The sequence below is a fragment of the Pelecanus crispus genome, chromosome W (assembly GCF_030463565.1).
Source record: "Pelecanus crispus isolate bPelCri1 chromosome W, bPelCri1.pri, whole genome shotgun sequence".
Taxonomy (NCBI): Eukaryota; Metazoa; Chordata; class Aves; order Pelecaniformes; family Pelecanidae; genus Pelecanus; species Pelecanus crispus.
The window spans coordinates 13,764,289-13,791,552 of NC_134675.1; the positions used below are offsets into that span (position 1 = coordinate 13,764,289).

Genomic DNA, 27,264 nt, shown 5'->3' on the forward strand with positions numbered 1-27,264 from the left:
TTAAAGCAAAGTGCTAGGTAGATTGCTGCTCTGCCACCTCAGACAGGTTGTTTTGGAATGTTTATACAGATGGCTAGACTGGCTGAACCGTTTGCCACACTTTAAACAGGCATAAGGCTTTTCTCCTGTATGCACACGAATGTGCTTCTTACAGTCTGTTAGGGTCAAAAAAGTCTTGCAGCAGATCTTACAGGCATATTTACGAGCACCTTCAACAACCAAGACATTATGTTCAGATAAGGCCTTCTTACATTTTGAAAGAACATCTGCAGATGCCCTTGTCAACTGTGGTGGACCAGGTTGTGAAGGATGTCCATTTTCAAAAGTGGTCCCATTGATTAACAGCTGGGAACTGGAAGTGTTATCTTGTAGCTGGGAGCTCCTGACAGAGGTCATAACAGGCATTTTGGGGGCTATGCGACGATAGCCAGGAAAGCTACTAGCTCCACCTCTTACAGATCCCATCACTGTCCTTGATGAAGAGTGCAGGCCCAAGCCTGACCTTGGAAAATCCATACCAAATTGTTCTGCAGCCCTGTACCCGGAAGCCTGTACACATGGAAGAGCCATTGCATCCTGCATTGGTCTAACAAAATGAGAGTCTGCAGACTCACTGAATGGATTCTCTACATGACAAACTGTAACAGAGGAATGACTCCTAGCAGGCCCAGACTCTGGACTCAATAGGTAAGAGGCATCACCATCCATTCTGCAGTCCCTTGTTGTATTTGGAATGTTATCATTGCTATTTTGACTTGCACCAAAGTTACCACCTCTGCTTTTATTCAGAAAATTTGAGATACTGAAAGTGGACTTGTGTTCCAGGTTATTTGACACTTCCATAATATGGATGTCTCCCACCCTATCAGTACTAGACTGTGGGTCAGAAAAGCTACGATCACTGCTTTCAGGACTCAGTTCTATCTTCTCTGCGCTCAACACTCCTCCTTCCACTTCAACAGACTCACTGCCTTCTGCTTGAGAAGTGACATCACTCACTTCATCTTGAGGCTCTGGGGAACTCAAAGGCTCAGATTTAACCACCACCCCCATGTGTTCTTTTTCATTTAGACTGACCTCTGGATTTTTGCATGGGAAGTTGTTTTTTTCAGAAGTAGCTTCCTGATCAAAACTGGTTTCCACTTGTATTACCTGAGATGAGATGGATATCTGTGAAATGTTTCCTCCACTGTTGTCTGACTGGCTGGGCACTTGAGCATCTTCTTGAGCACCAAAAGACTGATCAAATATAACAGTATTATCCTCTTGTTTATCAGTAACAGCATCAGCCTTAGAATTGTCCACATTCTTCAGTGAATCTGGTGAAAAAAAATCTTCTCGTGAATGAACTACTGACTGCCCGCTCTCTGGAGTAACATCTGAAATGGACTCATCTACAGTAGGTCTGATTGGCTGTCTGGCCCGATCATCAGAAGACTGTTTACGCTTGTGGAGACGCCGGATAGGAAAGGTACTACGTTGTTCTATGTTACTTCTCATCGATGAGCTCATGGTATTTAGTTGTTCCTCTGTGCTCTGAGTGGAATTTAACGCAGAGCTCACAATACTGAGCCCAAGCTGCTGAAGCATGAAAGATCTTTGGATGCGTGCATTTTGCTCCTGAACTCTGTCACTAGGTGGAGACATTGGTAGTGTCCTGGTAGTAAGGTAGTGTTTACACGCTTTAACAACAGAGTTCAAATGTAGGTGAGAAGCAGCTAGCAAGACATCCATTACATTGCTCTCCCCAAGCATTAGTGTAGAAGTGTACATCATATCAATCAGGGCAGCAAAAGCTTCTGCTGTCACCACTTCACTGTCCAGCTGAATCATGTTCATAGTTTGATCACCCTCTGCTACAGTAAAGAGAGCCCGGAAATGTGTACTACATGCTGCCAGAACAGAGCGATGGGCTTTGAAATGTCTGTTTCCCACAACAATGACACAGTCACAAAGTTGGCCATGAAGCCTCTGGTAGTTTAGCTGCTGAAAGACTTGCTCGAAGTGTCCTGGAAAATCCATGATTCTATAAAATAAAGCAGAAGAAGCTATAATGCTAAAAATGGATGAAGTTTGATGTAGATCACAGTGAGAACAGTCTAAAAAAAAAAAAATGAGGGCTAAGAGACAGATGACCAAAAAAATATCTTAATGTCCCACTACCATATTGATATTCTACTCATGCTGGCAACCCTGTGAAGGAGCACAAAAACAAACAAAAGAACCCCCAAACCAGAATCTGTTATGGAGTTATCATAGTATAATAGCTAACACCACATTAAACGTCATAGGATGCTCTACTGTGAGCTGAATAATGCAATGTGGTTCTTGAAAATTCCTGTTCAAACTAAAACACCACTTCAGTAAACCATCCAATCCCAATGTAAAAATTTTTACTTGTGAAGAAGCCAACAGAGTCTTTGATAAATTGTTCCTCATACTGAAAAATTTGAGCTTTAACTCTAGTCTCAATTGGTCTAGCTTCATCTTCAGGAGCATATAAGGAGCCAATTGCTATCTGTTAAACCACAAAAAACTTCATTCAAATATCTGCCTTCTGCATAGGAACTTTTAAAATAGAGTGATTATTTTCATATGTGTGCAGCCATGAACTACAAACATAATTTGCATACAGAAATCCAGATAGACATATAACCTTGTATTTGGTTTATGTGGAAGGTTTTGGTAGCAGGGGGCTACAGGGGTGGCTTCTGTGAGAAGATGCTAGAAGCTGCCCCCATGTCAAATGGAGCCAAGATGACCCACAGCTGGTGAAAGCTGAGCCAATCAGCAACGTTGGTAGCACCTCTGTGATAACATATTGTCCTGGTTTTGGCTGGGATAGAGTTAATTTTCTTCCTAGTAGCTGGCATAGTGCTGTGTTTTGGATTTAGAATGAGAAGAATGTTGATAACACACTGATGTTTTAGTTGTTGCTAGGTAGTGCTTATGCTGGTCAAGGACTTTTCAGCTTCCCATGCTCTGCCAGGTGCACAAGAAACTGGGAGGGGGCACAGCCAGAATAGTTGATCCAAACTGACCAAAGGGCTATTCCATACCACATGACGTCATGCTCAGTATATAAACTGGGGGGGGGGTTGGCCGGGGAGCAGCGATCGCTGCTCGGGAACTGTCTGGGTATTGGTCGGTGGGTGGTGAGCAATTGCATTGTGCATCACTTGCTTTGTATATTACTATTATAATTATTATATTGTTATTATTATCATTACTATTTTACTTCATTCCAATTATTAAACTGTTCTTATCGCAACCCAGGAGTTTTTCTCACTCTTACTCCTCCGATTCTCTCCCCCATCCCATCGGGGTAGGGGGAGTGAGCGAGCGGCTGCGTGTTGCTTAGTTGCTGGCTGGGGCTAAACCACGACACATATTTAAGAAAGGGTAAAAAAACTGCTGTGTAACAGCAGCTGGGAGAGAGGACTGAGAATATTGTGAGAGAAACAACTGTGCAGACACCAAGGTCAGGGAAGAAGGAGGGGAGGAGGTGCTCCAGGCACCAGAGCAGAGATTCCCCTGCAGTCTGTGGTGAGGACCATGGTGAGGCAGGTTGTCCCCCTGCAGCCCATGAAGGTCCACGGTGCAGCAGATATCCACCCTGCAGCCCGTGGAGGACCCCACGACGGAGCAGGTGGATGTGCCCTGAAAAAAACTGCAGCCCAAGGATAGCCAATGCAGGAGCAGACTCCTAGCAAGAACTGCAGCCTGTGGAGAGGAGCCCATGCTGGAGCAGTTTTTCTGGCAGGACCTCTGACATTCTCAGCCTTGCTACTGGTTGGATCTGGGGATATGGAGCTGTGGCAGACTTGCCTCTATGGTGCTGCCAGATTCAGTAATTCCCTAACAAGAGATCAGGATGTTTCCCATCTTGACTGAACTACTGAGTACTGTAGAGTGTGTACCACTTAAAAAAGCCCGATGGCTTTCAGGTCACAGGTTATTCAATTAGTTAACCAGAATAGTACTGCAAACTGGTACTTCTGTACCACCAAATATAGGAAACACTGGCCCTGTCTATTTTAGTTTTTATCCCCATCCTAATGCCAAGCACAAGCATGACAGTTAAAGTAGAAGGTTTTATGGGGTTTGTTTATTTTTCAGGTTTGATAACTTATCACTAGGATAGTGTCTAATTACTGCCTGCTGGCTCTTGAGTTGGTAATTCTTAATCAATATCAACCAACTTAAAACAGGAACAATTCAATATTTTTCAAAACTTGACTACAGATGGTTCCTAACTATCTGCATTAACCTCTAAGTCTGACACTTTTCAAGATGTAGCTATGCATGTAAGAAATTCTTCAATCTTGGTAGCTCATTATAATAGAGGAACCCTTAATACTTCTTACAGATACTGGTGAAGGCCTGTCAAGTAAGACCTATTAGTTGCACTGTAGCATTTTGCACAAGCAGTCAACACACTGAAGAATCATTATAATTATTTTGGTGTTAAAACAAAAAGTTGGGCCAAGTAAAAGCAGAAGTGGATGAGTGGCTTGCTAGTGCCAAAATGGTTGCTTAGTTACTGCTGACTTTGAACTAAAATATGGTACAACTGAAATAAAAATAAAAAAAAAAAAACAAAAAACCTATTTGAACTACTTAACAAAAGATACTAAAATTTGAAGTGAACTCCCCCCCCCCCCCCAGTAACTCTGCATATCCATCTGGGGGAAAACAAATAGCAATATTATGTAGCATCCTTTAACCTGTTTCTCCACAGATAGCTCCCCATACAACTAATAGTTACTATGAGCTGACATGTTTATGATATTTGACTGCCACCTTCATTATATGATTTAATCAGAAGTTAAATATCATAAAGGAAATTAATTTGGTTACGCAGTTTGTTTTTATTTTCCAAGAAGTGATTCCATCCCAGATACAGCTATATCTTTGCTTACATTGGTCTCAATTTCCGAAGATTACCCTTACAACTAACAGGAACTGAACAAGATCAAAGCAGAGGCCAATAAGTGTGATATTGTGGCAGGAGTTTGTTACAGACAGGGTGAGGAAGCAGACAAAGCCTTCTTTAAGCAACTTGAGGAACTCTACAGATCACAGATCAAGGGCAACAAGAGCTTCTACTACCACTTTAATAGTAAAAGACTGAACAAGGAGAAGGTGGGCCTATTGCTGAATGGGATGGGTGATCTAGTGACAGTGGACATAGATGAGGCTGAGGTACTCAATGTCTTCTTGGCCTCAATCTGCACCGACAAAGTCTCCCAGGCCTCTGTGCTTAGAGACAGGGTTCAAGGAAAACTACCAACAGTGGATGAGGATTGAATCAGGGATTATTTCAGAGAACTTAATCTGTACAAACCCATGGGACCAGATGGGCTGCATCCAAGAGTGCTGAGAGAACTGGCTGGTTTCATAGTGAGGCCGTTCTCTTATCAGCTTTGAAAAGTCATGAAGATCAGGGGAATTCCCTGATGACTAGAGAAGGACAAATGTTGCATTCATCTTAAAAAAAAGTGCCAAAAATTCAACCCAGGGAACTTAAGTTCCTGGGAAAATCATAGAGAAAGTCCTCTTGGAAGATGTTTTTGGGTGCATGAAGGAGAAGGTGATTGGGAACAGTCAGCATGCATTTACCAAGGGGTTATCATGCCTGACCAACCTAATTGCCTTCTGTGATAAAATGGCAGGATTCGTGGATGAAGGGAGAGCACTGGATGTCATTTACCTCGACTTTAGCAGTGCTTTCAATACTGTATCCCACAATATTCTTGTATCCAAGTTGGGATATTATAGTCTGGATGGGTGGACAACTAGATGGGTTTAAAAACTAGTTGGGTGACTGAGCTCAGAGAGTGGTGGTTAATGGGCTGTACTCTACTGGGATGCCTGTGACAAGTGGGGTACTGCAGGGGTCTATCCTGGGACCTGTCCTGTTTAAAATCTTTATCAAACACCTGGAGGAGGTGATGCATCTCGCTCTTGTCAAGTTTGCAGGAGTTGGGAGGATGAAGTAAATACACTCAAGGGCAGGGCTGCCATTCAGAGAGACCTAGACAGGTTGGAGGAATGGGCTGACAGGAACTTAATTTAATTCAACAAGGACAAATGCCAAGTCCTGCACCTAGGGAAGAAGAACCCCTGGCATCAATACCATCTGGGGACTGGCTGGGGAGCAGCTCTGCTGAAAAGGACCCGAGGATCTTGGAAAACAGCAAACTGAATATGAGCCAGAACTGTGCCCTGGCAGCAAAGGTGGTTAGCAGTATCCTGGGCTATATCACCAGGAGCACAGCTAGTAGATTGAGGGAAGTGATTATCCTCCTTTACTTGGTGCTCATTAGATCACATCTAGAATGCTGTGTCAAATTTTGGGCACCTCAATACAAGAAAGTAATTGATCAAGTGGATCAAATTCAGCAGAGGGCCACCAAGATGTCAGGGGGCTGGAGTATTTGCACTATGAGGAGAGGCTGAGGGAACTGTGCTTGTTCAGCCTGGAGGAAGGAAGGCTGCAGGGGCACCTAATAGCAGCCCCCCGGTACCTATGAGGAGGCTATCAAGAAGACAGAGCCAGGCTCTTCACAGTGTTGCATAGTGGGAAGATGACACAATGGGCACAAATTGAAACAAGCAAGGTTCACGCTGGCTATAAGGAAACTGTTTTTCACCATGAGGACAGTCAAGCAGTGGAACAGGGGCCCTGAGAAGTTGTGCAGTCTTCAGTCCTGGAGGTTTTCAAGCCCTGACTAGAGAAAACCCTGAGCAAGCTGGTCTGAATTCAGTGTTGACCCTGCTTTAAACAGGAGGTTGGACTAGAGACCTCCAGAAGTCCCTTCCAACCTGAATGGTTCTTTTTTTTTTTTTTTTTTTTTTTTCTTCTAGCCTGAGAAGATATTCTCTGTAAAGAAGTGGAACTGCCAAAAGAAAAGACACCTAAACACAGTGTTGAGTTTGGAAGGCAGCCATTGCATTCTCTTGTTTAGCCTTTTCCTGGTGCCCGCATCAGGAACAATGCAGGGATTTAGAGAAGCAACCTGATTGTGTTTGTGTCCTGAGCAGGATCAGGCTTTCAAGCTCTGCTGTGTAGACTGCCACCAGCTCCTCGGCAGCAGGTACTGCAGAGCTCACTGCCTGCGTGGATGAGAGAAAGTGACCAAGGGATCAGCAGCTAGTATTCCAGGCAGCTTGCAGAAGACTGCCGCGTGCTGTTGTTATTCTCCCTACTCCTGTCCAGTCGTCGCCAACTCCGCAGCATGGCGGAATGTCTCTCCTGCGGTTCCCGCTGAGGAGCGTGTCCCAAGACGCCACACCCAGTCTGGAGCGCGGGGACGAATTGATGCAGGCCGGCTACCGTACACCACCCCCACCCCCACCCCCCCCGCCGCTTCCGGGTGCTCCCCGCCCCCCTCCGCGCTGCCGTGACAGTCTAGGACGCTCATGCTCCAGAGGCAGCAGCGGTCCAGCCCGGCGCGACCTTCACCACTGGCGGGAATCCTTATGAGACAGGAATGAGGGACGAGAAAGGGTGGCCCCGCCGCAGTGGAAAGAGATGCGAGCAGCAGCATACCCTCTCCCCAGTGGCTCACCTGTTGCGTCTTCCATGCCACCTGAAAATGCAATTTGGAGATAAAAGTTGCCACTGCCGCCGACCAAACCGGACGCTGCATCCACCACCTCACATTCTCGATGATGTAGGAAGTGCAGCACAGAAACCCAACTCGCGTCAACTACACGTGACCAAGAGAAAGAGCAGCTGGGAGGAGTAAGCCCCGCCCCGTCTCCCCTTTCCTCAGCTAATCACAGAGCTGCCTGGGTATGGCCTCGCTCCAGAAGGGCTTTGTGGGTGTCATGATACTCCTTGTGTTTGGTGAGCTGTGCTTGCAGAAGGATACATATCAGGGTAAAATACGCTGCGCAACAGCAGCTGGGAGAGAGAGGAGTGAGAATATGTGAGAGAAACAACCCTGCAGACACCAAGGTCAGGGAAGAAGGAGGGGGAGGAGGTGCTCCAGGCACGGGAGCAGAGATTCCCCTGCAGCCCGTGGTGAAGACCATGGTGACGCAGGTTGTCCCCCTTCAGCCCGTGGAGGTCCACGGTGGAGCAGATATCCACCCTGCAGCCCATGCAGGACCCCACGCTGGAGCAGGTGGATGTGCCCTGAAGGAAGCTGCAGCCCATGGAGAGCCCACGCGGGAGCAGGTTTTCTGGCAGGACCTGTGACCCCTGCAGGGGATCCATGCTGGAGCAGTCTGCTCCTGAAGGACTGCACCCTGTGGAAAGGACCCATGCTGGAGCAGTTCGTGAAGAACTGCAGCCCGTGGGAAGGACCCACATTGGAGAAGTTCATGGAGGACTGTCTCCCGTGGGAGGGACCCCACACTGGAGCAGGGGAAGAGCGTGAGGAGGAAGGATCGGCAGAGACGAAACGTTATGAACTGACCACAACCGCCATTCCCCTATCACCCTGTGCCGCTTGGGGGTAGCAGACTCGGGAGCGAAGCTGAGCCTGGAAAGAAGGGGGGGGGGGGGGGGGGGGGGGGGGAAGGTGTTTTTAGATTTGTTCTTATTTCTCATTATCCTGCTCTGTTACAATTAATTGACAGTAAATTAAATTAATTTCCCCAAGTCAAGTCTGTTTTGCCCGTGATGGTAATTGGCAAGTAATCTCCCTGTCCATCTCTTCTCCAGGCTGAACAGGCCCAGTTCTCTCAGCCTCTCCTTGGATGTCACGTTCTCCAGCCCCTGACCAGCTTGGTGGCCCTCCGCTAGACTTGTTCCAGTGTGTCACTATCCTTCTTGTACTGGGGAGCCCCAAACTGGACACAGTACTGCAGCTGCAGTCTCACAAGTGCTGAATAAAGGGGAAGGATCACTTCCCTGGACCTGCTGGCTGCACTTTTGCTAATACAGCTCAAGATGCAGTTGGTCGTCTTTGCTGCAAGGACCCCCAGATCCTTTTCTGTGGAGCTGCTTCCCAGACAGTTGGCCTCTGGCTTGTATTGTTGCATAGGGGTATTTCATTCCAGATGCAGGACTTTGGATCTGCTCGTGTTGAGCTTCATGGGGTTCCGGTCATCCCATTTCTCCAGCCTGTCCAGGTCCCTCTGAACAGCAGCCCTGACCTCCAGCATACTGACCACTCCCCCCCCAATTTGGTGTCATCCACAAACTTGCTGAGAGTGCACTCCATCCCATCATCCAGATCATTAATGAAGACATTAAATACCAGTATTGGCCCCAGTACTGATCCCTGAGGGACCCCAGCTGGGCTTTGTACCACTGATCACAACTCTTTGAGCTCAGCAGTCCAGCTAATTTTCCATCCACCTTATCATCTGCTTATCAAGCCCATATCCCAACAATTTGGAGATAAAAAGACTATAGGAGACTGTGTCAAAGGCCCTGGCTAAAGTCAAGGTATACAACATCCACTGCCTTCTGCTCTTCCACAGCGCCAGTCACCTCATTACAGAAAGCAATGAGATTGGTCAGGCATGATTTGCCCTTGCTAAAGCCATGTTGGCTGCTCCCAATCACCTTCTTGTCTTTCATCTCTTTAGAAATGGCTTCCAAGAGGATTTGCTCCATAATCTTCCTGGGAAAAGAGGGTAAGGCTGACCAGCCTGTAGTTCCCTGGATCCTCCTTCTTGTCCTTCTTAGGAATAGGAGTCGTGTTTGCCCTGTTCCAACCATCAGGAACCTCCCCCAATTGCCATAACCTTTCAAAGATGATAGACAGCGGCCTCCCAATGACATCGGCCAGCCCCTTCAGCACGCTTGGATGCGTCCCATTTGGTCCCATGGACTCGTATATGTCCAATTGGCTTAAGTGCTCCCTAACTCTTTCTTCCTGTACTGTGCTAGCTGGTTCAGGGACCTGAGAGCAGACCTTACCAGTAAAAACTGAAGCAAAAAACCTATTGAGTAACTAGACTTCTATGATGTCCTTGATCACTAGGTCCCCTGCCCCACTGAGCAATGGGCCCACTGTGAAGAAAAGTGCAAACTTAGGTCACTTAATAGGATGAACCTTACCCTCGTTTTGGTGAGCTTTCCAAGAACTCAAGGAGGGAAGACACTGAAGCACAAAAGCTCAGCTAGTTGCGACAACCTTGCCTGATAACAAACCCGTGGAAACCGGTTCTGAGCATGTAGCAGACAAAGGATGAAAACCAGCCCAGACCACTGTCTCTGATCACACAGCCATGCAAAGGATCGGCTGACTATAGATAAGCTTAGGACTGTAATTGGGCAATAGCCCACCTGTATATTCTATATAACCTGTGTGTTACTTATGATTAGGGTCCCTCGGAACTAGGCTGGGGCACCACATGTGCATTGCAGTAAAGAATTTCCCTTTGGAATTCTATACTTAAGGGTGTCTGCATCTCTTTCCTTGGTCGGCAATAAAGAATCCCGCAACAGTTTTGGCACCCCAGAAGGGACTTTGCCGACTCGCTTGAATCCACCAGCCGCTACGATCCCCTGCGATTCAACGACCCACTGATAGCAAAAGGTGAGTTCACCTGGGGAACTTGAGCGCAGGGGGTAGCGGTTGGACGAATAATTTTTTTGCAGTGAGGAGGTGAGAGTTAATAATAATGGGGACCGGACACAGTATAGTGAAAGGGACACCTTTGGGTGAATTGCTAACCAATTGGTCAAAAACAGATGGAGCCCAGGGGTTATCTAAGAAAAGGGCACTGGAACTGCATCAGGATACCTGGCCCGCATTGACCACCCTTGGAATCGCAAATCAACGGTGGCCTGAGGTGGGCAGTTTTGATTATGATAGGCTGCATTTTTTGTGACTCGAATTGGATGAACAGTTCCCAGGGCAAATGCATTATTGGTATGTTTGGAATAATGATGTATGGCAATGGAAACTTCCCCCTCTGAAAGGGAACCGATCTCAATGTGAGAGTGTGAGGAGGAAGGAGCCACAGACAAAATGTTATGAACTAACTGTAACCCCCATTCCCATTCACCCCGGGCTGCTTGGGAAGAGGAGGAGATAGAAGAGGCAGGAGTGAATCCGAACCTGGGAAGAAGGGAGGGGGGGATGGGAAGGTGTTTTTAGATTTGTTCTTATTTCTCATTATTCTGCTCTGTTACAATTAATTGACAGTAAATTAAATTAATTTCCCCAAATCAAGTCTGTTTTGTCTGTGACGGTAATTGGCAAGTAATCTCCCTGCCCTTATCTCGACCCATGAGCTTTTCATCATATTTTCTCCCTGTCCTGTTGCTGGAGAGAGAGTGATAGAACAGCTTGGTGGGCACCTTGCAGCCAGCCAAGGTCAACCGGCCACAGACATACCTGGCTAATAGCCAATACTTGGATACAAGACAGTATTAACTTTTGGCTTATTAGCTCAAGTTACATTTTACAAAAATATTAGAACACTCTTCTACTGTGCTTAATGATTGTGCTAGAAATAACACAGCTCAAAAAAAAAAAAGTTCCCGTCAAGCCTGAAGTGGATGGTTAAATCCAGGTTATAGTCAGTGATAAAAGCACTATTTAAAAATATCCTTCCAATTGTTTTGGGGATTTTTTTTTTTTTTTTAATAAGCAAGCAGGTGGGAGAGGAGAGTGAACCTTAAGGTTTGTGGTTTGGTTTTGCTGGGGATTTTTTGGCATTTTCCAGTAAGTTAAATCACTTCAAAATAAGGAGCTAGATATATCAACAGCTCTAAGAGTGTACTCAGACTGAACATGAACCAGAACTTCTCGAAATAATTTTAACCACCATTTAACTGATTTGCTCCATCCAACCAAAACCTCAGTGCATATATGTGACACCTTCATTTCATCTACAACACTAAATGTCAAGCATTACAGGACTTCTATTTCACGTCTAAGAAATACAACAAAGCAACAGCTAATGGCTTTAGTGCCTGACATTCAAGTTTGCACAGTACACTTGCAGTGTTTGCTTAGTGTGGTTTTATGAACAGTTCAACATGTACAAGTTTTCCCCTTGTTGGAGAGGATGAGTTACTACTTGCCTAAGAATCAGAGGAGATAAAGTGCACTGCTGAAGCTGCTCCTGGTTGCAGCAACCCTCCAATGAAGGACAAGAGTTTTCCATGTGGCTCTGAAAGTGTCCAATGTTTTATCACCATCTGAAAAGTACTGCAAATAGATACTCCAACCTGCTGTGAGACCAACTTGCTAGTAAAAAAAAACAGTACAGTCTGCTAGCCACAGAAAGCATGTTGAGAGGGTATTCATAAAAAGCTTTTTTTAAAAAAACCCCCCAAAAAAAAAGGGACACACTTGGCTGTCTGAAGTAACCAAAGCCATCTGGTAGGGTGCATGCCCATCTACTTATGTTGTTTGTCTTGTAGGTCACTGTGGTGGGTTGACCCTGGCTGGATGCCAAGTGCCCACCAAGCCGCTCTATCACTCCCCTTCTCAACTGGACAGGGGAGAGAAAATATAACAAAAAGCTCATGGGTCGAGATAAGGACAAGGAGATCACTCAACAATTACCGTCACAGACAAAACAGACTCAACTTAGGGGAAATCAGTTTAAATTATTGCCAATCAAATCAGAGTAGGGTAATGAGAAATAAAAACAAATCTTAAAACACCTTCCCCCCACCCTTCCCTTCTTCCCAGGCTTAACTTCACTCCCAGTTTTCTCTACCTCCTCCCCCTGAGCAGCGCAGGGGGACGGGGAATGGGGGTTGCGGTCAGTTCCTCACACGTTGTCTCTGCTGCTCCTTCCTCCTCAAGGGGAGGACTCCTCACACTCTTCCCCTGCTCCAGCGTGGGGTCCCTCCCACAGGAGACAGTCCTCCATGAACTTCTCCAACGTGGCTCCTTCCCACAGGCTACAGTTCTTCACAGACTGCTCCAGTGTGGGTCCCTTCCGCGGGGTGCAGCCCTTCAGGAGCAGGCTGCTCCAGCATGGGTCCCCCATGGGGTCAGGTCCTGCCAGCAAACCTGCTCCAGCATGGGCTCCTCTCTCCACAGGTCCTGCCAGGAGCCTCCTTCACACAGCCTCCTTTGGGTATCCACCTGCTCCAGCGTGGGGTCCTCTACGGGCTGCAGGTGGATATCTGCTCCACCATGGACCCTCCATGGGCTGCAGGGGGACAGCCTGCCTCACCATGGTCTTCACCATGGGCTGCAGCAAACCTCTGCTCCAGCACCTGGAGCACCTCCTCACCCTCCTTCTTCCGTGACCTTGGTGTCTGCAGAGTTGTTCCTCTCAGATATTCTCACTCCTCACTCCAGCTGCAGTTTGTGTCCTTTGTTTTGTTTTGTTTTTGTTTTTTCCCCCTTCTTAAATATGTTATCACAGAGGCGCTACCACTGTCACCGATTGGCTCAGCCTTGGCCAGCAGCAGGTCCATCTTGGAGCCAGCTGGCATTGGCTCTATTGGACATAGGGGAAGCTTCTAGCAGCTTCTCACAGAAGCCACCCCTGTAGCCCCCCCGCTACCAAAACCTTGCCACACAAACCCAAGACAATCACTTATCTCCAACCCTATCATGCACCTCTCTCATAGTATCACACTTTAATATTTCAGTCTCTTACCGTATGTCTTGCTTTCAACTCCTGCATTTTGATGTGCCTTGCCAGTTAAGGTGTTTCCTGTTATAATTATGACTAGAACATGAAACAGTCTCACAGACTGCGATGCTGAACACTGGTGCTTGCTAATTCTTTGCCGATGCCTTTATTACTTGAGCTTCAAAGTCAGTACTATAACCTTTATGCGAGTCAGTCTCTAGAAAGACCTGACACAAGCTTTTCTAGTCTGTTATATGAAAGCACAATGTTTGTTAGGCATCAACAGAAAAGTGGAAATTAAGTCATTAGATTCCATTCTTGAATTTAAGAAGATAGCAAAACATACCTGGATACAAGAAACTAGCTATTCACAAGAGCAGGATATCTTGTTTGATAAGACAGAGGGATATAAAAGAAGAAATCCAGTTGGGTAGTAACACTGATTTTAGAAAGAGAAAAAACAGGGTCTTGTCTATTCATTGCCACACAGAACTGGCAATAAAGCCAAAGAAGGGCATAAAAGCATAAGCTGCTACCAATGAGCGTTAATCTGAATTTACAGTTTCCACATTATCAGCCCAGGAAAGTGTCCTTTGGGGTTCATGGTATTCTGGTAGTCTTTGCTATTAGCCATCTTCCCCACAGGAGGGGATCCAACTTTAAAAAAGAAAACTCAATCGACAGCTTTTCCTGTCTCAGAACAATCCTCTGTTCATGAATGAAATCACAAATTACGTGTGAAGCTAAAGGTCTGCATGTAAGCATCCAAAGGGAAAGATCAACCATAGATATCTCAGCATGATGCCTGCCTTGATGCAGCATTAATTTCCAAATGTAACAGTTCAACTTAGAATCATAGAATCGTTTAGGTTGGAAAAGACCTTTAAGATCATCCAGTCCAACCATTAACCTACACTACCAAGTCTACTCTAAGCCAATCAGGGGTAGACTAGACTAAACCATGTCCCAAAGTGCCACATCTACCCGTTTTTTAAACACTTCCAGGGATGGGGACTCCACCACCTCTCTGGGCAGCCTGTTCCAATGCTTGACTACCCTTTCCATGAAGAAATTTTTCCTAATTTCCAACCTAAACCTCCCCTGGCGCAGCTTGAGCCCATTTCTTCTCGTCCTATCGCTAACTACATGGGAGAAGAGACCAACACCCACCTCACTAAAACCTCCTTTCAGGTAGTTGTAGAGAGTGATAAGGTCTCCCCTCAGCCTCCTCTTCTCCAGGCTAAACAATCCCAGTTCCCTCAGCCACTCCTCATAAGGCCTGTGCTCCAGACCCTTCACCAGCTTTGCTGCCCTTCTCTGAACATGGTCCAGCACCTCAATGTCTTTCTTGTAGTGAGGGGCCCAAAAATGGACACAGTATTCCAGGTGCGGCCTCACCAGTGCCGAGTACAGGGGGACAATCACCTCCCTGCTCCTGCTGGCCACACTATTCCTGACACAAGCCAGGATGCTGTTGGCCACCTTGGCCACCTGGGCACACTGCTGGCTCATGTTCAGCCGGCTGTTGTCCAACACCCCCAGGTCCTTTTCGGCCAGGCAGCTTTCCAGCCACTCTTCCCCAAGCCTGTAGCGTTGCATGGGGTTGTTGTGACCCAAGTGTAGGACCCGGCACTTGGCCTTGTTAAACCTCATACAGTTGGCCTCGGCCCATTGGTCCAGCCTGTCCAGGTCCCTCTGCAGGGCCATCCTACCCTCCAGCAGATCGACACTCCCACCCAGTTGGGTGTCGTCTGCAAACTTACTGAGGGTGCACTCAATCCCCTCATGCAGATCATCGATAAAGGTATTAAACAAGGCTGGCCCCAAAACGGAGCCCTGGGGAACACCGCTCGTGACCGGCTGCCAACTGGACTTAACTCCATTCACCACTACTCTCTGGGCTCGGCCACCCAACCAGTTTTTTACCCAGCGAAGACTACGCCCGTACAAGCCATGAGCTGCCAGCTTCCCAAGGAGAATATTGTGGGAGACGGTGTCAAAAGCTTTGCTAAAGTCCAGGTAAATGACATCCACAGCCTTTCCATCATCCACCAGGTGGGTCACCAGTTCATAGAAGGAGATCAGGTTGGTCAAGCAGGACCTGCCTTTCATGAACCCATGCTGGCTGGGCCTGATCCCCTGGTTGACCTGCACTTGCCTGTTGAACTTCTTGCTGGGCTTTTGCTTTTCTAATTTCCTCCCTGCATGACCTAACAAGATCCCTGTACTCCTCCTGAGTTGCCTGCCCCTTCTTCCAAAGGCGGTAGACTCTCCTTTTTTCCCTGAGTCCCCGCAAAAGCTCCCTATTCAGCCCGGCGGCTCCCTATTCAGCCAGCTTGACCTGCTGTTTACTAACAGAGAAGGGAAAAAAAAAACCACACAAAACAAAACAAAACAAAAAACCCTTAACTGTTTACTGAAAGCTCAAGAATCTTAACAACTCCTCTCTCAGACCTCCTTGGTTCTGAAGATGCCTTTCCCTACACTTTTAAAACACCACTTGGACAAAACTAGAGACACTTAGTTTAACTTCATGTGGGGGTGGGGTGGGGGGGGGTTGTCTTTTCCCAGAAAAATTTAGCTTATGATAACAAATGTCAGTTGTGCCACCTGCACAGAGACCACATCAGTTTTCAACACGGGTTTTAAAATCTGAACTAGATCCACGTAATGGATTGACACTCTTCCCCATTACCAGTATCAGTAGGGTACACAGATTGCCAACACTCTGCCCCGACTGACATCCACAGCAGCATAAGCAGGTTGCCACCCACATTATTCATGGAAGGTATTATTCTCTCAAATCACTCTACCATTGGTGGAGCAACTCTCACCCGCATTCAAAAGGCATTTGCACAGTTGGCTGTTGCTGCCAGATGACCTGGACACTGAGTGTCCCTGGCAGTCCACTGGAGCCATGGCATCACTTATGAGCCTGTGTTTGCTATTGGCGAGTTGCCGTATGGGCACGTTGTTGCTCATCTTTCCTACTGCCTCAATAAAGCTTTGTTTTAGAACATGTTGTCAGACTCCATTAGTGTTTGGACCACATTATTGGCATCACAAACAGGATAAGAGTCTTTCCAACAACTACTGGAGGTTTTAGGAAAGGAGCAAGTTCGGAGCTCCCCACAATGGGAGGAGGATTTGGTCCAAGATAACTGAACAGATCCCCAGGCTATGAGGGATGAATTTGAACTGTGGCATAAGGCCAGTCACTGTAAACAAGGAAAGGGCAAGGGAGCCTTAATCAGCCTCCTGAGTTGTGCCCTCAACATTGCCTGGACTGAAGTTACCAGGCTGCATGGCACTCTCAAACAGGTGGGAGAAGCTAAGCAAGGGACCAAGAGGGATGAGCATAAGTTATCCTCCTTGGCTCAGCAGGCCCTTGAGGCCTGGAGAAATCACCCCAGTACAATGGCCCAAGTTAGGGCCACTATCTACCAGGACGATAAGGATGATAATTGGGACAGGGACATTTTTGGTCATGGACCAGACCCTGACGCCCTTCCCAACCCTACAGGGGAAGGCTAGGTGGAGCAGCTCAGGAGTCTCTGGCGCACTGGGGCAGCTCTAACTTACCTCAGTGAAGGGGACCATGGGCGTGGGAGCTCTGCACACCCTGGCTGCAGGGGTGGGCACGATGGCAATGGCTTCTGTACCCAGCAGTCAGATACAGAGGAATCCTCACCTGGGCAGAGGACAGGGCACCTACACAAGCCAGACAGAGAGGGACCACCTCAGACGGCTCCTGCTGGAAACTGGGTTTACCCCTCCCAACAAATTAATAAATTGCTGAATAATGTTTTGTTACAGCTTTTGAATGGCCATCATCTTGCAGCACCTCCCGGCAAGCCAGTGTTAACCCCTTAGCATCCCCCCCAAGGCACTGCCAGACAACTAGTTGGCAGGTATCCACTGCCAGATGGAGATCTGCCTCCTATCCCTGTTTTCTGGCATACCCTTTTTGCTTAGCCCACATCATAGCCCCAACTAGAAGTTGTCATGAATGACTGGCGCTCAGTCACCATTGTTGTGGACACCAGGGCCCAAATCTCAATGTTAGATCCACAGACCACCCCTTCAGGCTGTTCTAGAAGCAATTTTGTATTTCAGGAAGTGATAACATCCATGACAAGCCCAGAGCTGCCGACTCAGCCTGGCTACTGGACCCATCTGTGTACTGGATTTGGCTAGGACAGTTAATTTTCTTCTTAGTAGCTTGTATGGTGCTATGTTTTGGATTTGTAATGAAAACAGTGTTGATAACACACTGATGTTTTAGCTATTGCTGAACAGTGCTTGCACAGCATCAAGGCATCTCACCCTGCTTCTCACACTGCCCCACCAGCAAGTAGGCTGGGGGTGGGGGGCTGACCTTCAGAGTTATGGCATTTGTCTTCTCAAGTAACCATTACATGTGATGAAGCCCTGCTTTCCTGGAGATGGCTGAACACCTGCCTGCCGATGGGAAGTAGTGAATGAATTCCTTATTTTGCTTTGCTTACACACGCAGCTTTTGCTTTACCTATTAAGCTGTCTTTCTCTCAAACCACGAGTTTTCTTACTTTTGCTCTTCTGATTCTCTCCCCCATCCCACTGAATGGGGGAGCAAACGAGCGGCTGTGCAGTGCTTAGCTGCCTACAGGGGTTAAACCACAACAACCTGGAAAAATCCTCTTGCTACATTGCATTCGTTTTACTTGTACTACTGTTGGTTATTCTGTGCAAGAACCAATTTTGAATATGCTGTGGATACTGTTCTGAGGAACAGTCCACCAGGGCCTTGCTGGTTGGGATTTTAACTTGTTAATTTGCACATCTCAGGTGCTGGCAAATGTTAGAAAGGGAACTTATTGGGGGATTTGTACACAGCATCCTGCATCTGGCCACCAAGGAGTTCCTGTGGTGGGACTGCTAGTATTGGTGGAATTGTGGATCCATGCGCCCAAAACTTTTATCAAATGTTACTCTATTTGGGCTAATCTCTCAACCACTGACTACCCACTGCTGCCTCAGTGAAGAGCAGATCAGAATTCTACATCCTCCAGAACTTTACGGGCTATGATCCATCCCATGATCAGCTACAAACCATGTGGCAGGGTTTGCAAGAGCAGGGCGCGTGGGGAGGGCCGAGTGCTCCTGCTCCTAAGTTCCAAAGGGAAACTCGGGCAGCGGTCATTGTCTGCCCAGGAGAACACCTGGCAGCTATGGTCACCACTCGCCCGAAAGCCTCTGCCAGAAGGAATGCAGGGACCCAGACGGAGCTCCCGCACAAACACGCAGCCGTCCAGGTCGCCGGCTGCAGGGAGTGCCTGAGCCTGTCGCTTGTACCACAAGGCAGCAGAGACGGCAAATGTCTTCGCTGTGAACAGGTAGATGATCTGCTCAGCCTGGTGGCAGAGCTGAAGGAGGAGGTGGAAAGGCTGAGGAGCATCAGGGAGTGTGAGAGGGAGATAGACTGGTGGAGCCACACCCTGCCGTCCCTGGGGCCAGGGCAGCAGGCGGAGGCCCCACAAGGAGCGGAGGATCCCCTGCCCTCTTGCCGGCAAGCAGAAGGAAGGGACCTAAGAGATGGGGGGGAATGGAAACAGGTCCCTGCCCGGGGTGGCAGGCGAATCCCCTCCCGGCCTCCCTCACCTTCCCAGCTACCTTTACACAACAGATATGGGGCTCTGGAAGTTGAGGCCCAGGCAAGCCAGGAGGGAGGTGAAGGCGAAGGTCCAGCCAGGGGGTTGCCAAGGGCCAGTCAGTCCACCCCACGGATTACAACTGCCCCTGTTAAGAAAAAAAGGAGGGTAATTGTGGTGGGGGATTCCCTCCTGCGGGGAACTGAGGGCCCGATCTGCCGCCCGGACCCATCCCACAGGGAAGTCTGCTGCCTCCCTGGGGCCCGGGTTAGGGATGTTACTAGGAAACTCCCTGATCTCGTAAGGCCCTCCGATTACTACCCATTGCTGGTTGTACAGGTGGGCAGTGACGAGATTGCACATAGAAGTCCTAAGGCAATGAAGAGGGACTTCAGGGCACTGGGGCGATTGGTCGCAGGATCGGGAGCGCAGATAATTTTTTCCTCTATCCTGTCAGTGGCAGCTAGGAGTGCTGAAAGCAACAGGAAAACTCACCTGATTAACAGGTGGCTCAGAGGCTGGTGCCGTCAGTGGAACTTCGGGTTTTTTGATCACGGGGAGGTTTACACGGCACCAGGCCTGCTGGCAGCTGATGGAGATCGGCTGTCTCCAAAGGGGAAAAGGATTCTCACCCATGAGTTGGCGGGACTCATTGAGAGGGCTTTAAACTAGGTTTGAAGGGGGAAGGGGAAGGGGATATAAACGGGCCCACTAGTGAGGAGCCCAGGGGCAGCATGGCAACATTGGGGGCGAAATCGATAGCTCGGCTCAAGTGCATCTACACCAATGCATGCAGCATGGGCAACAAACAGGAGGAGCTGGAGGCCCTTGTGCAGCAGGATGGCTATGACATAGTCGCCATCACAGAAACGTGGTGGGATGACTCTCATGACTGGAGTGCTGCACTGGAGGGCTATAAGCTCTTCAGAAGGGATAGGCAAGGAAGGAGAGGTGGTGGGGTGGCTCTGTATGTTAGGCAGTGTTTTGACTGCATAGAGCTCAACAGTGGTGATGACAAGGTAGAGTGCTTATGAGTGAGGATGAGGGGGAAGGCCAGCAAGGCGGATGTCCTGTTGGGAGTCTGCTATAGACCACCCAACCAGGATGTAGAGGTAGATGAAGCATTCTATAAGCAGCTGGCAGAAGTCTCGCAATCACTAGCCCTTGTTCTCGTGGGGGACTTCAACTTGCCAGACATCTGCTGGAAATACCATACAGCAGAGAGGCAGCAGTCCCAAAAGTTCCTAGAGCATGTGGGGGATAACTTCCTGACACAGCTGGTAAGCAAGCCTACCAGAGGAGGTGCCTCGCTTGACCTGCTGTTTACTAACAGAAAAGGGCTTGTGGGAAATGTCGAGGTCGGAGGCCGTCTCGGGCTTAGCGACCACGATATGATAAAGTTCTCGATTCTGGGTGATGCCAAGCGGAGAGGCAGCAAAACTGTTACGATGGACTTCCAGAGGGCAGACTTTGGCCTCTTCAGGACCCTGGTTGGGAAAGTCCCTTGGGAGGCAGTCCTGAAGGGCAAAGGGGTCCAGGAAGGCTGGGCCTTCTTCAAGAAGGAAGTCTTAAGGGCGCAGGAGCGGGCTGTCCCCGTGTCCCGTAAGACCAACCGGCGGGGAAGACGACCGGCCTGGCTGAACAGGGAGCTTTTGCGGGGAATCAGGGGGAAAAAAGGAGAGTCTACCGCCTTTGGAAGAACGGGCGGGCAACTCAGGAGGAGTACAGGGATCTTGTCAGGTCCTGCAGGGAGGAAATTAGAAAGGCAAAAGCCCAGCTAGAACTCAATCTGGCCAATGCTGTAAAAGATAATAAAAAATGCTTTTACAAGTACATTAGCAATAAAAGGAGAGCCAAGGAGGACCTCCATCCTTTGCTGGATGCAGGGGGAACATTGTCACCGAGGACAAGGAAAAGGCTGAGGTACTTAACGCCTTCTTTGCCTCTGTGTTTAACAGCCAGACCGGTCATCCCCAGGGCACTCAGGCCCCTGAGCTAGAGGATAGGGATGGGGACAAGAATGGAGCCCTCATAGTCCAGGAGGAAGCAGTTAATGACCTGCTATGCCACCTGGACGCTCACAAGTCTATGGGGCCAGATGGGATCCACCCAAGAGTACTGAGGGAGCTGGCGGAGGAGCTTGCCAAGCCACTCTCCATCATCTATCAGCAGTCCTGGTTAACAGGGGAGGTCCCTGATGACTGGAGGCTTGCCAATGTGACGCCCATCTACAAGAAGGGCCGGAAGGAGGACCCGGGGAACTACAGGCCTGTCAGCCTGACCTCGGTGCCGGGGAAGATTATGGAGAGGTTCATCTTGAGTGAACTCAACAGGCAAGTGCAGGTCAACCAGGGGATCAGGCCCAGCCAGCATGGGTTCATGAAAGGCAGGTCCTGCTTGACCAACCTGATCTCCTTCTATGACCTGGTGACCCACCTGGTAGATGATGGAAAGGCTGTGGATGTCATTTACCTGGACTTTAGCAAAGCTTTTGACACCGCCTCCCACAATATTCTCCTTGGGAAGCTGGCAGCTCATGGCTTGGACGGGCGTAGTCTTCGCTGGGTAAAAAACTGGTTGGGTGGCCAAGCCCAGAGAGTAGTGGTGAATGGAGTTAAGTCCAGTTGGCAGCCGGTCACGAGTGGTGTTCCCCAGGGCTCCGTTTTGGGGCCAGCCTTGTTTAATATCTTTATCAATGATCTGGATGAGGGGATTGAGTGCACCCTCAGTAAGTTTGCAGACGACACCAAACTGGGTGGGAGTGTCGATCTGCTGGAGGGTAGGATGGCCCTGCAGAGGGACCTGGACAGGCTGGACCAATGGGCCGAGGCCAACTGTATGAGGTTTAACAAGGCCAAGTGCCGGGTCCTACACTTCGGTCACAACAACCCCATGCAGCGCTACAGGCTTGGGGAAGAGTGGCTGGAAAGCTGCCTGGACGAAAAGGACCTGGGGGTGTTGGTAGACAGCTGGCTGAACATGAGCCAGCAGTGTGCCCAGGTGGCCAAGGCGGCCAACAGCATCCCGGCTTGTATCAGGAATAGTGTGGCCAGCAGGAGCAGGGAAGTGATTGTTCCCCTGTACTCAGCGCTGGTGAGGCCGCACCTGGAATACTGTGTCCAGTTTTGGGCCCCTCAATACAAAAAAGACATTGAGGTGCTGGAGCGTGTCCAGAGAAGGGCAACAAAGCTGGTGAAGGGTCTGGAGCACAGGCCTTATGAGGAGCAGCTGAGGGAACTGGGGTTGTTTAGTCTGGAGAAGAGGAGGCTGAGGGGAGACCTTATTGCTCTCTACAACTACCTGAAAGGAGGTAGTAGTGAGGTGGGTGTTGGTCTCTTCTCCCATGTAGTTAGCGATAGGACGAGAAGAAATGGGCTCAAGCTGTGCCAGGGGAGGTTTAGGTTGGAAATTAGGAAAAATTTCTTTATGGAAAGGGTAGTCAAGCATTGGAACAGGCTGCCCAGAGAGGTGGTGGAGTCCCCATCCCTGGAAGTGTTTAAAAAACGGGTAGATGTGGCACTTTGGGACATGGTTTAGTCTAGCCTACCCCTGATTGGCTTAGAGTAGACTTGGTAATGTAGGTTAATGGTTGGACTGGATGATCTTAAAGGTCTTTTCCAACCTAAACGATTCTATGATCCTACACCATGCAAACCTACCATGGCAATATTGACAATTGCCTGTGTCCTGGTTTTGGCTGGGATAGAGTTAATTTTCTTCCCAGTAGCTGGCATAGTGCTGTGTTTTGGATTTTGTATAAAAATAATGCTGATAACACACTGATGTTTTAGTTGTTGCTAAGTACTGCTTATGCTAGTCAAGGACTTTTCAGCTTCCCATGCTCTGCCAGGTGCACAAGAAACTGGGAGGGGGCACAGCCAGAATAATTGATCCAAACTGACCAAGGGCTATTCCATACCATATGACTTCATGCTCAGTATATAAACTGGAGGGGGTTGGCTGGGGGGCAGCAATCGCTGCTCGGGAACTGTCTGGGTATTGGTCGGCAGGTGGTGAGCAATTGCATTGTGCATCACTTGCTTTGTACATTATCATCATTACTATTTTACTTTATTTCAATTATTAAACTGTTCTTATCTCAACCCGGGAGTGTTTCTCACTCTTAGTCTTCCGATTCTCTCCCCCATCCCACCGGGGTAGGGGGAGTGAGTGAGCAGCTGCATGGTGCTTAGTTGCTGGCTGGGGCTAAACCACAACAGCCTGAAAGACACCACTCGCTGCAGTGACCCTAGCACAATAGGCACCCCCAGCCTATACTGGCTGTGCAGCAATCATGCCATGAAAAAACCTCACACAGAGGTGGGAGGGGACCTGCACACTCAGACAAATAGTGCCTGGGATGGATGTTGTGAAGAAAACCTTGATGCAACCCATGCCCACAATTGCCCTGATACCCTGCAACATCTGAGTAGATCAGCCCTTTAGTAGAACAAAGACCTGGATTTCACCAATTTGCCCAGGTCCTCCTTTCTCAGCTAGGGGTCTCCAAGCTGGAGAAAGCAACTGTCAATCTCTCTGCTACCCTGGAAAAAATATAGAAAACATAACAATTGATACCATCCAAGCACTGCAGCAAGAAGTCTCTCAAGTATCACAGACTACCATTCAAAACCATTTAGCCTTAGACTACTTGCTGGCCGCACAAGGTGGCATTTGCATGTTAGTAAATACTACCTGCTGTGTCTATGTCAATCAAGATCAATGCATTGAGACAGACCTTAAGAAAATCCAGGCACAACTAAATCCCTTGCATCAGGTGACAACCGAAAATACTCATTGGGGAATTGGCAAACTGTGATCATGGCTTACCTCTTGGTTCTCAGAGTAGTTGTCAAAAGATTTTGGCTGTACCTTTTGTAATTAACTTGTTTATTGTCATTGTTTATGTTTTGTTTCATATCACTGGATGGGGTTGTAGATTGTGCTGTAAAGTATTTTCCCAGTCAAGGTCAAGCCACTCCCTGACCCAGGTTGGGGGCCACTAGATATAAGCGGATACTAACCCTGAATTGTAATTTCTTTTGCAGCCTCTCTTGTAGCAATCAGGAAGATGCTGTAGTAATCACCTCCTGGATACCCATGCAACTAATACTTGATAGAGGTAATTCTATAGTACCCATCTCGTGATACACAGCTTTTGACCTCTGACTATGTAACTTATACCCTGCAGGTGTCAGGACACCAACCTCACCTAGCTTATTATATAGCTAATGACCCACCAAAATAACACTCTAGCCTATAACTCTGCATCAAGTGACGATTTGAGAGAATCAAGGGGTGGAAGTGACACCCTGCCCCTTGACCAATATTGGCAGTGTAGACAGACTGCTGACACCCTCCCCCTGACCAACATCAGCAGCGCAGGCAGGATGCAGCCCACATTATTCATATAAGGTACGATTCTCTCAAATCACACTACCATTGGTGGAGCCAAGAGGCAGCATGACTCTCACCTGCATTCAAAAGGCATTTCAATGATTGACTGTTACTGCCAGATGACCCAGACACCAGATGTCCCTGGCAGTCCAATGGAGCCATGGCATTGCTTATGAGCCTGCTTGCTATCAGTGATTGGGTGAGTCACTGCATGGGCACACTTGTTTATCTTTCCTACTGCCTCAATAAAGCTTTGTTTTATAACATGTTGTCAGACTCCACTACTGTTCGGACCACATGAATTCAAACAGATAATACCGCATTTAATTTGAGACTTACCATGATTATTTGCTTTTGATCTTCTCAAACTCATTTGGATGTAAGTAATTTTAAAAACTCATCTTCTAACAATGACTCGGAACATTAAAAGCTTGTTACACAATCTTTACATCAATCTATTATACAGTTCTAGACATTTTAACACATACTGAGGAATAGAAAAAGCAACCACCAAAGACATATTTTTCAAATCATGTTTTATCAGTCACACAAGAATTTTAATTCAATGTATGTTCCAATAATTAAATTATTTCTGAACAGTTTTAAACAGATGGGAAAAAAAATTAAGTGGCTTTTTTTCCCCTCAGTTCAAAAATAGTAACTTCTCCATTTTTACACCAGTTCACATTACCTTTGCTTTGTTATTTATCAGTTCACAGAAGAGTACAACAGAAGCAGCATGATTACCAGCTTGACCTTGTTAGCATGAATGAAGTAGTCATGGCTAATCATGTCAACATGACAGAGATAATACATATTTATAACAGCCAGCTATAATTTGCACAGCTCTTGTATGCTGACAGCTTAGATAACATTTCTCCATTTGATTAAACATTATCCTCCACAACATAAACTATTATGAGCAATTTAATAATGACAAGTACAAAAAAAGTAGTTCTTCCTAAGGTGTCACAAAAAAACAAATCCAAACTTTAAGAATTCCAAATAATGAAACTAATTTTTGGAGGAGAAAGACTACTTGTTCACCTCTCAGCATATTCAAAAACAGGTGGAGAAACTGAAGAATCAAGTCATAGATGCTTTAGATCAACTTGGACATTCAAATTTCATGTATAGCTCTAGAAATTCAGGGTTACATATACATTTCATCCTTGTATAATTACTAAGTAGAACTATATAATATATTCAGCACTATATTTTATACAATTATCATCATCTGCAAAGCAAACAAGTTCTACAGGTTGGGTTTTTTGCGCTTTTTGTAAGTATGACTTGATCAGAGTAAGATTTTTCAGCAAGTTCTGAAGCAGAGGCAAAATACAGTTTCAATTCACTAGTTTGTTTTGGTTCGGGGTTCCCCCCCCTTTTGTTAGTTGAATGGTATTGAATACTTCACTCCCTCTTGGTTTTGGATTTGCCAGACAACTGATGGTTTGAACATGATAATCATATACAGCAAGAAAAAAAAAAAACCAAAAACAAAAAACAAAACACACTAAACCAAACTTTGAATCTACCAAGAGGAAACCTGAACAACAACATAAGTATACAATCAAAGATATAAATAAAGCATCTACTGCTTTCTAGGAATTATGTGCTAACCTTCAGTTACTTTTTAACAAGTCACATTCACCATTATCTAAAGAAGTATTCCTACATAATTACCATGACTTCAGCAGCATTGGCTGAATGGAGATATCTCAGTGTTGCAAGCCTCTCATTCATACAATGCTGCCAAAATGAAATCACTAGAACTTCTCACTGTATAGCACCCAGGTATTTTTCAGTATATGTATTGCTAGGTTATTATGCATGTTATACCACTCACAAAGCCATACTAGTGTGGCAACCACCCGGAGAAAGCGGTGAGTGATGTAGTGGGCAACCCCCTGCTACCGGGCAGAGACACCCATCTGCCATCTGACCTGTTAGCTAGAGAAGTTTGCTGCTTGCCAGGGGCCCAGATCCATGGTACTGTGGAGAGACTGCCAAAACTTGTCTGACCCTCTGACTATCATTTAGGTGTTGCTGATGTCCAAAAAGCTGCCTATGAAAGGTGCATTCATAACTTGCATTCCCCCTGTAAATCAGAATCTACAAGTTTGCTAAAGATAAACCTCAGAGCTAGAAGCTTTTTCCCTAATGACCTGTCCTTTCACCTTTTCCCCAGAGGCACACACATGCTTGCGAAAGACAGTCTGCAAGAGCATCATTCCCCTCCCATGCAACTGCTCAGGTGGAAGTCTCATTCAAACCCAGCTGAACTACCACCGCACGCTCCAAATTGAAGGAACAAAGTGCTACAGAAGACTGCAAGGAAAACAAGGACTTCACAGCAACCCCAGGAAGTGCAAGGGGAGGATACCAGAGAGCAAGATACAACCCCACTCTCTACCTGATTCCACCTCTGTCTTACCTCCCAGATCATGCGCAGAAGACACACCCCCCACTCCCCCTACCATCAGCTAAATAGCCAAATTAACAGTAAACCACCCGCCGACACCCCCATCCTCTCACATTTACCAACTCGCGCCCAGGCGCACGTCCGTGATTCAGGCGCGTGCGCACCACCCACAACTCCCCCACACAACACAACCAGCTGCCTCTTACAACTACCACTACCTGTTGCCCGTCTACCTTACCTGCAGTCCCCCAACCCACTTCTCTTTATATCCAGGTGGAAGAATTTCCAGAGCAT

At 47.4% G+C, this 27,264-nt stretch overlaps 1 protein-coding gene across 1 annotated transcript; it reads right to left on the reverse strand.

Annotated features, from left to right (window-relative positions):
- Positions 1-27,264, reverse strand: LOC104026332 (zinc finger and BTB domain-containing protein 5). Its single transcript, XM_075725680.1, has 2 exons — positions 27,209-27,264; positions 1-2,026 (listed from the first exon to the last, which is right to left on the reverse strand). The coding sequence occupies exons 1-2, from the start codon at positions 27,262-27,264 to the stop codon at positions 1-3; spliced, it is 2,082 nt and encodes a 693-aa protein (XP_075581795.1).